The sequence below is a fragment of the Stegostoma tigrinum genome, unplaced genomic scaffold (genome assembly GCF_030684315.1).
Source record: "Stegostoma tigrinum isolate sSteTig4 unplaced genomic scaffold, sSteTig4.hap1 scaffold_117, whole genome shotgun sequence".
Classification (NCBI taxonomy): domain Eukaryota; kingdom Metazoa; phylum Chordata; class Chondrichthyes; order Orectolobiformes; family Stegostomatidae; genus Stegostoma; species Stegostoma tigrinum.
Genome location: NW_026728067.1, coordinates 328,991 through 341,453, shown reverse-complemented (window position 1 = coordinate 341,453; position 12,463 = coordinate 328,991). Strand labels below are relative to the sequence as shown.

The following is a 12,463-nucleotide window of genomic DNA, read 5'->3' as shown; positions in this document are numbered from 1 at the left end:
TTGCCCCTCACATCTCTTTTGAACTTCCCCCCTCTCAGCTTAAATGCATGCCCCCTAATAGTGGACACTTCAACTCCGGGGGAGAAATTTTCTGACCGTTAGCTGTATTTATGTATCTCCTAATTTTATAGACTTCTATCAAGCCTGCCCTCAGCTTCTACTGCTCCAGAGAAAATGAAGAGTTTTTCCAGCTTCTCCCTCTCGTTCATACCCTCTATTCCAGTCAGCATGCTGGTAAATCTCTTCTGCACCCTGTCCAAAGCTTGCACGTCCTTAGTGTAATGTGGTGGCCAGAATTGAATGCAATACTCTGTGTGGTCTCACCAAAGTCTTGTAAAGCTGCAATGTGACATCCTGACTCTTGCACTGAGTTCCCCTATGAATAAAGGCAAGCATGCGCGATGCCTTCTTGACCACCCTATCTACTTGTCTGGCTACTGTCAGGGAGTTATGGTCTAGGACCCCAAGATCCCTCTGGACATCACTGCTGTTTGGGGTCCTGCCATTAACTGTGTATCCCTTTCCTTAACACTTGGTCTCCTAAAATGCAACACCTCATGCCTGCCCAGATTAAATTCCATCGGCCATTTCTCCGCTCGTGTTTGCAATTGGTCTGTATCTTGCTGTGTCCTTTGACAACCTTCCATGCTGTCCACAAGTCCACTGGTCCTTATATCATCTGCAAACTTAGTGATCCCCCATCTGCATTTGCAACCAAGTCATTTACACATATCACAAACAGCAGAAATCACATCGATGCGGAACACCACTCGTCACTGAGCTGCAGCCAGAAAAACAGCTTTCCACCACTGAGACGGCAAGAACTGCAGATGCTGGAATCAGAGTTAACCAAGTGTGGAGCTGGAGGAACGCAGCAGGTCAGGCAGCATCAGAGGAACAGGAAAGCTGACATTGTTGATGTTGCCTGGTCTGCTGTGTTCCTCCAGCCCGATACTGTGTTATCTTTGTCAGCCTTCCACCGCTACCGTCTGCCTTATATGGGCAGGCCAAGTCACCATGGATCTCATGGATCTTAATCTTCTGGATGAGCATACCATGAGGGACCTTATTGAAAACCTTCTTAAAATCCATGTATATGTTATCAACTGTTCGATCCGAATTGATCACCCTTGTCACCTCCGTGAAAACTTCAACTGACTTGGTAAGACATAACCTGCCTTGCATAATACCATGCTGGCTGTCCCTTATTAGCCCATACTTTTGAGACATGAGACACTCACCAGTCTGTAGTTTCCTGGAAAGTCCCTGTTTTCCTGCTTGAACAGAGGAATGACTTTATCCACTCACCAGTCTCCGCAACCCCTCCAGTGCCTGGCAAGGATATCAGATCCTGTTGAAAGTGGTGTGTTGATGCATTTGTGTCATGATTGTGTTTTGTTTCAGCCCTAACATTGAAAGCAGTGTAAGAATGTCTTTGTGCAGCAGGCGAGGTGTGATGAGACTGAGCCTTCATACAATTGCAAGATGTTGAAAATTTGCCATTATTTATGAAAACAGTGATAAATTTCCATGATCAACATTTCTGTTACACTGCAATGATTATCCCGTGGCATGTAAAATCAGAAAGATACGATAAAATGAGACTGGGTCATATGCAGGGAGAATGTTTGCCTTTCATGTCTATAGAAGTAGTGAAATATTTCCGTGAATCTAAAAGTCACTTTTCCGTTCATTGAAGGACACAATCATCGCCTTGGAAGCTTCATCACGATACTACTTTGCATTTCTGAAGAGGGAAGAAGAAATCAACATGAAAATTCAATTCCATGGTTTTGGAAGTCCCATTGAGAACACGATTCATTTGCGCCGGCATAATGCTCTGACCGAGAAAGAATTGAAGGTGAGTTTGTAGTTTGGAAGATCGCAGCAATTTATGCATCAACTTCTTCATCGATAATGTTCCATTGCTTTCAAACTGCATTTTCCACTCTGCAAGATAATAACTGTGAGAACAAGCAACAGCATCGGTAGGTGGTCTATGGGGAATGCAATGTTACAAAACCCGATCCATTCAACAACATATTTCAGATATGTCAACAAATTAAATATTCCAGCACAGGATAAAACAAGGAAGATGAGAGTGAGGAGGCAATAGCTCTGATGACAAAAGAACAGAAATTTACCTTTATCCATTCGAGCAAAAAAGCAGGCACGCAAATAAATAATCATCTAACAATGCACATGTGCAACGGAGGCTACAGGGGGACTAAAAATGCCGAATTGTTGTCATGCGTATTGCTGAAAGGATGATTGAAACAGAATCTGTGGTAAATTTGAAGAAATACAGATGATGCATCTCAGGATGTTGGAGGAAGAACATTTATGGACTGAGGCAAATTGTATTGCCCTTTTCAGGAGTTATTGGGTTCATAATGAATTGAAAGACTTCCTTCTGTGCTGAAAGCTTTAGTTTAGTTGCAGCTGGATGACAATTTCTGTTCCTGGTAGTATTTAGCAAACTGTTAAAAGTGAATGTCACTGCACAGAATTCCAAACATGACTCCAATCAGTAGAGAAAATATCCAAGGTGTGTGATGAGTTGTATCCTCTCATGTTGAACAGCGCAGTGACAGATACAATGGAGACACTGATGATAATGTTCCAAGAATCCTTAGATTGTGGAAAATTCTCAGAGGATTGAAAGATGGTGAACATAACACCATTATTACAAAGATACTTGGACAAAATAGTAAGCAAGTATTGCCAATTTAGGTCAACCTGGGTAGATGTTCATGCCGGCAATGAAAGATGAAATAACAGGGTACTGAGTGTGCTATAACATCCTACAGAGTGAACATCCTTTCATAACGGGGAAATAATACTTGACAAACTTGCTACAGTGCTTTGAGAAGGAAACAAACATTACTGATGAAGGACCACCAGTTGATGTAGTACATTGAGATTTCAACAAAGCATTTGATAAGGTACAGCTCGTAAGGTGTCTCGAAGGAAAAGAGCCCGTGTGTTCAACGGTAGTATGTTCGGATGGACAGAGGACTGCATCGTTAATAGAAGTAGAGTTGTAGCAGCAAGATGGTAACTGACAAGTCATGTACAGCCACAGAGCGAGTGCTGCGGAGGCCGTACACCTCATGTTGACTGGGTTGATTTCGGAAATGACGGAGGGGATTGCTATGCTTAGGAAAGTTGGGCAGGCAGGGACTACGTTCATTGGCGTTTTTAAGATTGAAAACAATCTTATTTTTTCAACATTTAAGATTCTTAAGAGGCTTGATAGTGTATATCCGTAGAGATTACTCCCATTTGTGAAAGATTTTACGACCAGAGGCCACATTTTCAAATTGGTTGCCCATTAATTCAGGGAAGAATTACTTCTTTCAGGTTGCAGCAATTTATTGAACACTTTAGCCAAGAAGGTTTTAGAGGTAATGCCATTAATCATATGCTAGGCTGTAACGGCCAGGTTAATTTTTAAATCAAGAAACAATGATAATGAGAAAAGGTTCGAGGCCTGAAACGTCAGCTTTTGTGCTCCTGAGATGCTGCTTGGCCTGCTGTGTTCATCCAGCTTCACACTTTGTTATCTTGGATTCTCCAGCATCTGCAGTTCCCATTATCAGTGATAATGAGAAAAGGGTAGTCTTTACAGTGGAAGATACTTCAAGGATCCCCTTATTACTAAAGAACACAGGGAGGAATTAAACACATCACTACCACACCATCACTACCATGAGAAAAGTAGCAGTAGACAATCTAATGGAGTGAAAGCAGATTGGACTCTTTGCCGTGATGGTTTACTTTCTAAGATTCTAAACAATGAGCTTCAGAGTCGGTGTCTGCTTTGACTGTAATTTCCCAAAAAGGTTTAGATTCCAGAGAAGCATCTGAGGGCTGGAAAACTGCCGATGTGACATCCCTGTTTAAAAAGGAGAGAGGCAAAAAGAAGATAACTACAACCGAACCAGTCTAACATCTATTGTTGGAAATATGTGGCAATCAACTATGAAGAAAATTGTAGCAGAACATTTGGAAAATCAGAATCTAATCAAACAGAATCACCATAGCCTGATGAAAGAGAAATTATGTCTGGCTAATTTGTTTGGGTTTTTGGAGGAAGTTTTGGGAGGAGAATTAATAGAGGAAAACCAGTAAATGTGTTGTGTTTGGACTTGGAGAAAGCATTGAGAATGTACTCAAAAGTAATAAGCTTAGAGCTGAGGTTTTGAAGGTAGTATATTGCTATGGATCAGTATACTTTGCACGTTCTGGAAGGAGAGATCACATCTCGAGTGAAATGCACCTAGTGAATATATATTTTGGGGAACTTGGTGGCAATCCGGTAAGTCAGTGCAGAGGGTAAGAGGTGCCATTTGCTTGCTTTTTTTGCCTGATAGTTCGTAAGCATTTTTTTTGAGACAGGGTGAATTGAAGCCAGAATCAGGGACCGAGAGGGTGAACCAGGTTCATTGGTTGGTGATCGCTACTGGTTTAAGAATCTATTATCGGTAGCTTTCAGGTTGAAAGTAAATCGGAGAAATATTTACAGGCTACAAACTAAAAGACCAGAATGTTTTCAAATCAAATTAAGAGCGAAGTAATTGAAATGGAGATGCCACGCCAGATGATGATTTGTACCTACATGACGGGCGAGTCGTCAGGCCCCATACTCCAGCTTAGGGTTGATGAACTGGAATCTCAGTTTTTACCAATCAACAAATCATGTTGGGGACAGTTACTGGGGAATGCTGTGCTTCAGGAGGCAGTCACACACCTTAGATTAACTAGCTGAAACTTGGTCAGTGGCCAATGACAAAGAACAGGGCAGGTGGAAGGTTTCAGGATGTAGTGCAGAAGGAACCTTGGCCTTTGATCTTATCTAACAGGTTTGAGATTCTTTCTTCCTGTGTGGATGAGAGTGCAGGGTATAGGGAAGATGAGTAAACTGACTGTAGCACTGTGGTACAGGGGGACATTGAAGAGGGAATAGAAAGTGAAATGTAGTTATAATCAGAGGTAGTATAGTTAGGGGAATGAACACTGTTCGTTGTGACCAGGATCGAGAGTCTCGAAAGTAGTGTTGCCTGCCTGGTGCCCAGGTTCAGGAGATTCCATCTCGGCTACAAAGGAACTTGAAGTGGGAGGAGTAGAAATCCAGCTATCGTGGTCCACACAGGTACCATTGATATGGAAGAAAGAGGAAAGAGGTTCTCCTGAGGGATTATGAGCACCGAGGTGCTGAGGTGAGAAAGCAGAACCAGAATGGTAATAATCTCTGGATTATTATCTGAGCAATTTGGCACGGTGTGAACATAATTATAGATGTACATTGTTCAAATGGTGGCATGGCAGAAATGTGTTTGAATTCATGGGACATTGGCATCGGTATGGGGAAGGAGGGAGTCGTTCTGGTGTTATAGGCTCGACGAGAATCATATTGGGACAAGTATCCTCGCAAAATACAGAGCTAGGTCTGGGGCTAGGGCGTTAAAATAAAAAGTGTGGAGTGGGTGAGCTCAGTTGCATGGAAAATTGTGGAAAAAGTTAGAAGCTGGTAAGTGCTCAGCAAAGTTTCCAGAGCAAGTAATAGGACAAAAAGTTTGGAAATGGTCAGGAGTCTCACTTCAGCTGCAGCAGATAAGAAGGGTGGCTGTAAATGCCAGACTGAAGATCTTGTATTGAATTGCAGGGAGTGTATGAAACAAAGTGAATGAGTTTGTGGTGCAGATTGAAATTGACAGATACATCACTCTGGGTATCACAGAGAGGTGGTTGTTAGGGGACAAGTGTTGGGAACGAAATAGCCAATGATTCATGTCCGATAGAAAGAACAGGCAAATGGACAGAGATAACAAAGTGTGGAGCTGGATGAGCACAGCAGGCCAAGCAGCATCTCAGGAGCGTAAAAGCTGACGTTTTGTGCCGAGACCCTTCTACTTCTGTGTGTTCATCCTGCTGTGTTCATCCAGATCCACACTTTGTTATCTTGGATTCTGAAGCATCTGCAGTTCCCATTATCTCCGATACAAATGGACAGAGATGCCAGGGTTGGCTTGTCAGTAAGAAATGAAGGAACCAAATGAAGGAACGCGCTGAAGGAACCAAAGCTCTTGTGCTTGTTTATTAATGACTTGGAGGAAAGCGGTGCATGTGCTGTGGCTAAATTTGTAGATGACTGAAAAAATATTTAGAAAGACAAGGCATGGCCCAGAAACAGAGATTTACCAGGATGTTACTTGAATCGGAATGTATTAGCTATAAGGAGGGTTTGGTGGAAATGCTGTGTCATGATACATGTAATGAGATCAACCATGATCTCACCGAATGATGGAGGAATATTCAATGGGCCAAATGACTTTTTTTGTGAGTCTTCTTGTTTGACAATGCATTCATGAAGGTGTTTTTTTTTTCTCTCTTGGATAAGATGTGGAAATGAAATGTATACGAGATGATGGGAACTGCAGATGCTGGAGAATCCAAGACAACAAAATGTGAGGCTGGATGGACAAAAGTGCTCCTGAGATGCTGCTTGGCCTGCTGTGTTCATCCAGCCTCACATTTTGTTGTCATGAAATGTATACACTTCCTTTTCATCTGGGAATAAATAATTGTTCTGAACGATTTCCATTGACTAATAGCAATCTGACAAGCTTCGCAATGTAAAGAGATTTTTAGCTTCTTTTTAATTGTAAAGGTATTCTTTGGAATTAATTTGGCATATATTATTTGCATCTCAGGAAGTATGTTCATCACTGCATCTCAAAAAGTGCTCTGTTGTATGACTGTAGCTTTTTAAAGATCACTTCAATGGTTGTGATTTTGAGTTGCCATAACACACATTAAATTACACTGTTGGCCAATCTGTCCATGATTATTTCATTATCTTATGCTTCAAACAGACAAGGAAATATTGGTGATGCAATGAAGTGTTTGACTCTCAAATATAATTGCTGTTATAGTTTCCACTTGGAAGAAAGATTCACATCAAATTGACTGGTCAAGGAAATGGGACACTGACTGTGAGTACTTTGAATGTTCGAGTTATTCCTAAAATGAAAGTTATGACCTTGATGATTTCTCTTTCATGCAGATATGAAGAGACTCTTTTAAAATATCCTCTCGGTTAGTGGTTCAGGCATAAAAGTGCAATATGTATATTTATGTATATACATGTACATGCGTCATCTGAAAAGATAATGAGTATAAATCACTTGTGACAAGGTGAGACTGTTTTGATGAGAAATTTAAAGATTACCTGTCCCATCCGTTTGACTCACAGTTTGGTACCATAGGTTGGTACGATCTTCGTTGGAGAAGGAAAAGGGGTGTTCCAGATACAGAAAACCGTCAAACCATTTACAACAAAGTCCGTTTCTGGTTAGTATTAATTAATGCAGTTAACATTTTTAGCTCGACATGATTGCGCAATGGAGTCAATAAGAAAATTCCATCTGATATTCCACATAAATTTTAAGTGGATATTAAAGCAGCTCATTTCTTTTTCACGCTGTATGCTCCTTTTAAAAATGGTTGTCTTATTGTCGAAATGTTTAGCTTTGACTCCATGGCTTCTTCCATTAGCTCACATTGAAACACATGTTTCTTCAGCCAAAAATGCACATTTACCCGGTGTAGCTTGACCAACCTTCCCCTGTGGTCGTTCCCCTGAAATCCCCTGCGGTAGCTCCCCTGAAAAACAACTATACCATTTTGGATACTGTTCCGGGGACGACTTAGCAGGGGTATGCAGTAGGGTGCAGGTCTCTGGCACAGAGTCTGTCCCTCTTGCACAGAAGTGGAGCGGGGATAGGAAGAGAGTGATAGTCATTGGGGACTCAATAGTTAGAGGGACTGATAGAAGATTTGCCGGGAACGAAAGAGACTCACGATTGGTGTGTTGCCGACCAGGTGCCAGGGTCTGTGATGTCTCGGATCGTGTGTTTAGGGTCCTGAGGGCAGAGGCTGACCAGCCCCAAGTCGTGATATACATAGGCACCAACGGCATAGGTAGAAAGAGGGATAGGGATGTCAGGCAGGATTTGAGGGAGCTAGGGTGGAAGCCGAGAGCTAGAACAAGCAGAGTGGTCATCTCTGGTTTGTCACCCGTACCACGTGATAGCGAGGCAAAGAACAGGGAGAGATTTCAGCTGAAGACGTGGCTGCAGGGATGGTGCAGGTGGGAGGGCTTCAGGTACATGGACAATTGGGGCTCGTTCTGGGGAAGGTGGGACCTGTACAAACAGGACGGTCTCCACTTGAATGAGAGGGGCACGAATATCCTGGGTGGGAAATTGGCTAGTGCCATTCGGTTGGATTTAAACTAGCTCAGAAGGGGGATGGGAAACTGAGGTGTAGTCCCAGTACACAGGAGGATGAGCGTAGGGAGGACATGGTCAGGACCTCACTGTCACAGGAGTGTGCTGGCAGACAGCAAGCTGGATTGAAGTGTGACGACTTTAATGCCGGGAGTATCCGGAATAATGTAGGTGAGGTTGCAGCTTGGATAGGTACCTGGGACTTCGATGTTGTGGCCATTTCAGAGGCATGGATAGAGGAGGGTCAGGAATGGATGTTGCAGGTTCTCGTGTTTAGATCTTTCATTAAGGTCTGGGAAGGTGGTAAAAGAGGGGGAGGTGTGGCTTTGTTGGTCAAGGACAGTATAACGGCGGCTGAAAGAACCTTTGAGGACTTGTCTACTGTGGTGGTATGGGCTGAGGTTGCCAAGGAAGGTTTGTCGACTGAGCCAGTGTGGGTGGAAGTTCGGAACAGCAAGGCAGCAGTCACTTCACTGGGGGTTTTCTACGGACCCCAAATAGCGGTTGGGAGATCGAAGAACTCATTGGCCGGCAGATTGTTGAAAAGTGCAAACGTATCAGGGTTGTTGTTATGGGTGACTTCAACTTTCCCAATATAGATTGAAACCTCCTGAGTGCAGATGGTTTGGATGGAGCCGTTTTTGTCAGGTGTGTTCAGGAGGGTTTCCTGACTCAGTATGTGGACAGGCCGAGGGGGGAGGCCATTTTGGATTTGGTGCTCGGCGATGAGCCAGGACAGGTGTCAGATCTCGTGGTGGGAGAACACTTTGGCGACAGTGACCGCAAGAGCCTCACATTTACCATAGCCATGGAAAGTGAAAGGAGCAGTTACCAGGGGAAGATATTTCACTGGGGTCAAGGAAACTATGATGCTATCAGACAGGAGTTGGGAAGTACAGATTGGGAGCAATTGTTCCACAGAAAGGGCGCAGCAGACATGTGGAGGCTGTTCAAGGAGCAGTTGTTGCGAGTGATGTATAAATTTGTTCGTCTGAGACAGATAAGAAGGGGTAAGATTCAGGAGCCTTGGATGACGGGTACAGAGGTGCTTCTTGTCAAAAAGAAAAGGCAGCGTACGTAAGGTGGAGGAAGTGAGGGTCTGGCACAGCTTTAGAGTATTACAGGCCTGCTCGGAAGTAGCTCAAAAGATATTGCCTGTCCAATTGTGACCTGTTACAACCTTTGCGTCCACGCTTGCTCATTCAATGGTGTCAAGATGCCAGCAGTGCATGTACCTTCTCCATCCCCTAATGCCGTCAGCTCACACAAGACATAGTCCTTACTTAAAATCTTCTGATCAACCAACGTTCATTGTAATGGACATTTTAGTTGTCTGTCATGAAACGAAAACTGATTCTGACTGGCATGACCTGCAGTGCAAATGAATATAATCTGCGAAACGAGATTCCTTCTGGGCTTGCAGCCGCTACAAATAATTGCTTTTCAAAGACGTTGCATACATACATTTTTTTCTCCTGTCACCTTAGATTATTTTTTTGTTTATGCATGTTGTGTGGGTTTCCAGTCAGGCCCATAAACTCAGGTTGATGCAGTCACTGTTACAACACGGTATTGAAGGAGAATTTGTGATCTTCGGAGTTTCATTCCAGTGTCTGAAGGAGTGCACCATCAAGCCACTTCAGAGCACTACTGGCGACGAATTGTTGCAAGTTTTCAAGTGTTACCGATCGTCACATAAAATATGGCCTTTTTGTTGTTGCGCTATTCATCTTAACTGCACCATATCTAGTATTTCGGCTTGGAAACTATTTCAATTTTTTTGATTTACTTATTCAAAATCATTTATGATTGTTGTCATGATATCTACAAGATGTTATTTTGATTGGTCATAGAGGATTGGATCTGTCTTAATGGAAATAATGTATGCGCTTATAAAACCCCTTCTGGGCAAGGTAGTTGCTCAGTGGTTAGAGTTGCTCATGCACTGGGGAGCCAATTGAGATTCCAGTCTTGGGGAACTATCTGTGTGGAATTGACATGTCCTCCCCGCGTCTGCGAGGGGCTTCTGCCAGGTGCTGCAGTTTCCTCCCATTGTTCAAAGATGTGCAGGTCCTTATATGTGATTTATGAAGCATTTCTTAAATGTTTCAATCCTGCCAGCATCCAGTGCCTTGGACAAAATAACTGGAGATGAATAAAAGATACTGTGCCTTTTGACACCATTTCCTGCTGGATTTTCATCAATCCTGCTTTATATCGGTGACAAGTTCCATGACCTTTTTTGATGCTATGTCTGAATTGACAGTCTAGTTCCAAATATTTGTTGTGCAGTATTTCAAGGTCTCTGTTACAGCATACCCATGAATGTCCACTTCAAAAGATACTTCCATATCATAGAATCCCTACGGTGTGGAAACAAGCCCCTTTTGACCCAAGAAGTCCACGGCCACGCTCCAAAGAGCATCTCACCCTGACTCATCCCCCGACCCTTTCCTCAGTAACCGTCCGTTTCCCATGACTAACACACCTAATCTACACATCCCTAAACACAATGGGCAAGTTTGGCATGGCCCATACACCGAGCCTGCACATCTTTGGATTGTGGGAGGAAACCAGAGCACCCAGCAGGAACCCATGCAGGCATGGGCAGAATGTACAAACTCCGCACAGAAAATCACGCAACGGTGGGATCGAACCTGGGTCCCTGGCGCTGTGAGTCAGCAGTGCTAACCACTGAGCCACCGTGCTGCCCTTGGAGTTAGACAGAGCTTGCTTGTTCCTGGGTGGCCTCAAACTGCCAACCTCCACTTAGTGGCAAAAGTGCTGACCAACTGCACTCATCTTCACTGGTTTTTGCTTTGTATCATTGAATTCAATTCTTCAAACTCTATGATAAATATTTAAATTTCCATTGATATGTGAGCGTTGTTTTTGGTACGTAGTATTGGTTTATTATGTTTCATTGGTACATAATGAATATTGTATGTATATGCAAATGGGCAAGTTGGTAATGATGCAGTCCGCAGACCTGGAGGATAATAACACTGTCCTTCAATCGCCCACGATGCCCTCTGCAAATTGGTAGAAAACAAAAATTTCTAAAAAATTCATCTCTCCTCCCGTCAGTCGATCAAAATTAATTCAGGATTTTGTACAGGCCAATAAGCGTAAGATTACACGAGCCTAAACAAAACTACTGGCTCATATTAGTTCAGGAAAGTGAAAGGGCAACAATAGAGGTAGGAGGAACTGCAGATGCTGGAGAATCTGAGATAAGAAGGTGTAAAGCTGGATGAACACAGCAGGCCAAGCAGTATCATCCGGCTCTACACCTTGTTGTCTCAGATTCTCCAGCGCCAATTTTCTGAAGTAGGGTCTCGTTCCGAAACATCAGCTTTCTTGCTTCTCTGATGCTGCTTGACCTGCTGTGTTCATCCAGCTCTCCACCTTGGGCAACAATAGAGTATGTTTTAAGTCACTAGATATGTTACGTGGGTTTGTCTTCCTTAGGGTGGACAATGGGATGCAGTGACTGAGGACAATGGGATGCAGTGACTGAGGGCTATGGGATGCAGTGACTGAGGACAATGGGATGCAGCGACTGAGGACAATGGGATGCACTGACTGAGGACAATGGGATGCACTGACTGAGGGCAATGGGATGCAGTGACTGAGGGCAATGGGATGCAGTGACTGAGGGCAATGGGATGCAGTGACTGAGGGCAATGGGATGCAGTGACTGAGGGCAATGGGATGCAGTGACTGAGGGCAATGGGATGCAGTGACTGAGGACAATGGGATGCAGTGACTGAGGACAATGGGATTCAGTGACTGAGGGGAATGTGATGCAGTGACTGAGGGAAATGGGATGCAGTGACTGGGAATTGGGACGCTGTGGCTGAGTGAAATGGGACGCAGTGACTGATGGAAAGGAGATGCAGTGACTGATTGAAATGGGATTGCCGTGACTGTGCAAAGGAGAAGCAGTGACTGAGGAAATGGGACGCGGTGACGGATGGAAATGGGATGCTCTGACTGAGTGTAAAAGCTTTGAGTGAAATCGGATGCAGTGGCTGTGTGAAATGGGATGCAGTGGCTGTGTGAAATGGGATGCAGTGGCTGTGTGAAATGGGATGCAGTGACTGGTGGAAATGAGATGCTCTGACTTAGGGAAAGGAAATGCAGTGTCTGTGGGAAATGGGATGCTG

At 43.7% G+C, this 12,463-nt stretch overlaps 1 protein-coding gene across 1 annotated transcript in view; it reads left to right on the top strand.

Moving 5' to 3' along the window:
- Positions 1–12,463, top strand: part of LOC132207648 (uncharacterized) — a 501,523-nt gene that overhangs the window by 192,595 nt on the left and 296,465 nt on the right. Inside the window, exons 7-8 of the mRNA XM_059643579.1 lie at positions 1,700–1,861; positions 6,939–6,998. Of these exons, the coding sequence (XP_059499562.1) occupies positions 1,700–1,861; positions 6,939–6,998 (222 nt within the window). The remainder of the gene's footprint in view (positions 1–1,699; positions 1,862–6,938; positions 6,999–12,463) is intronic.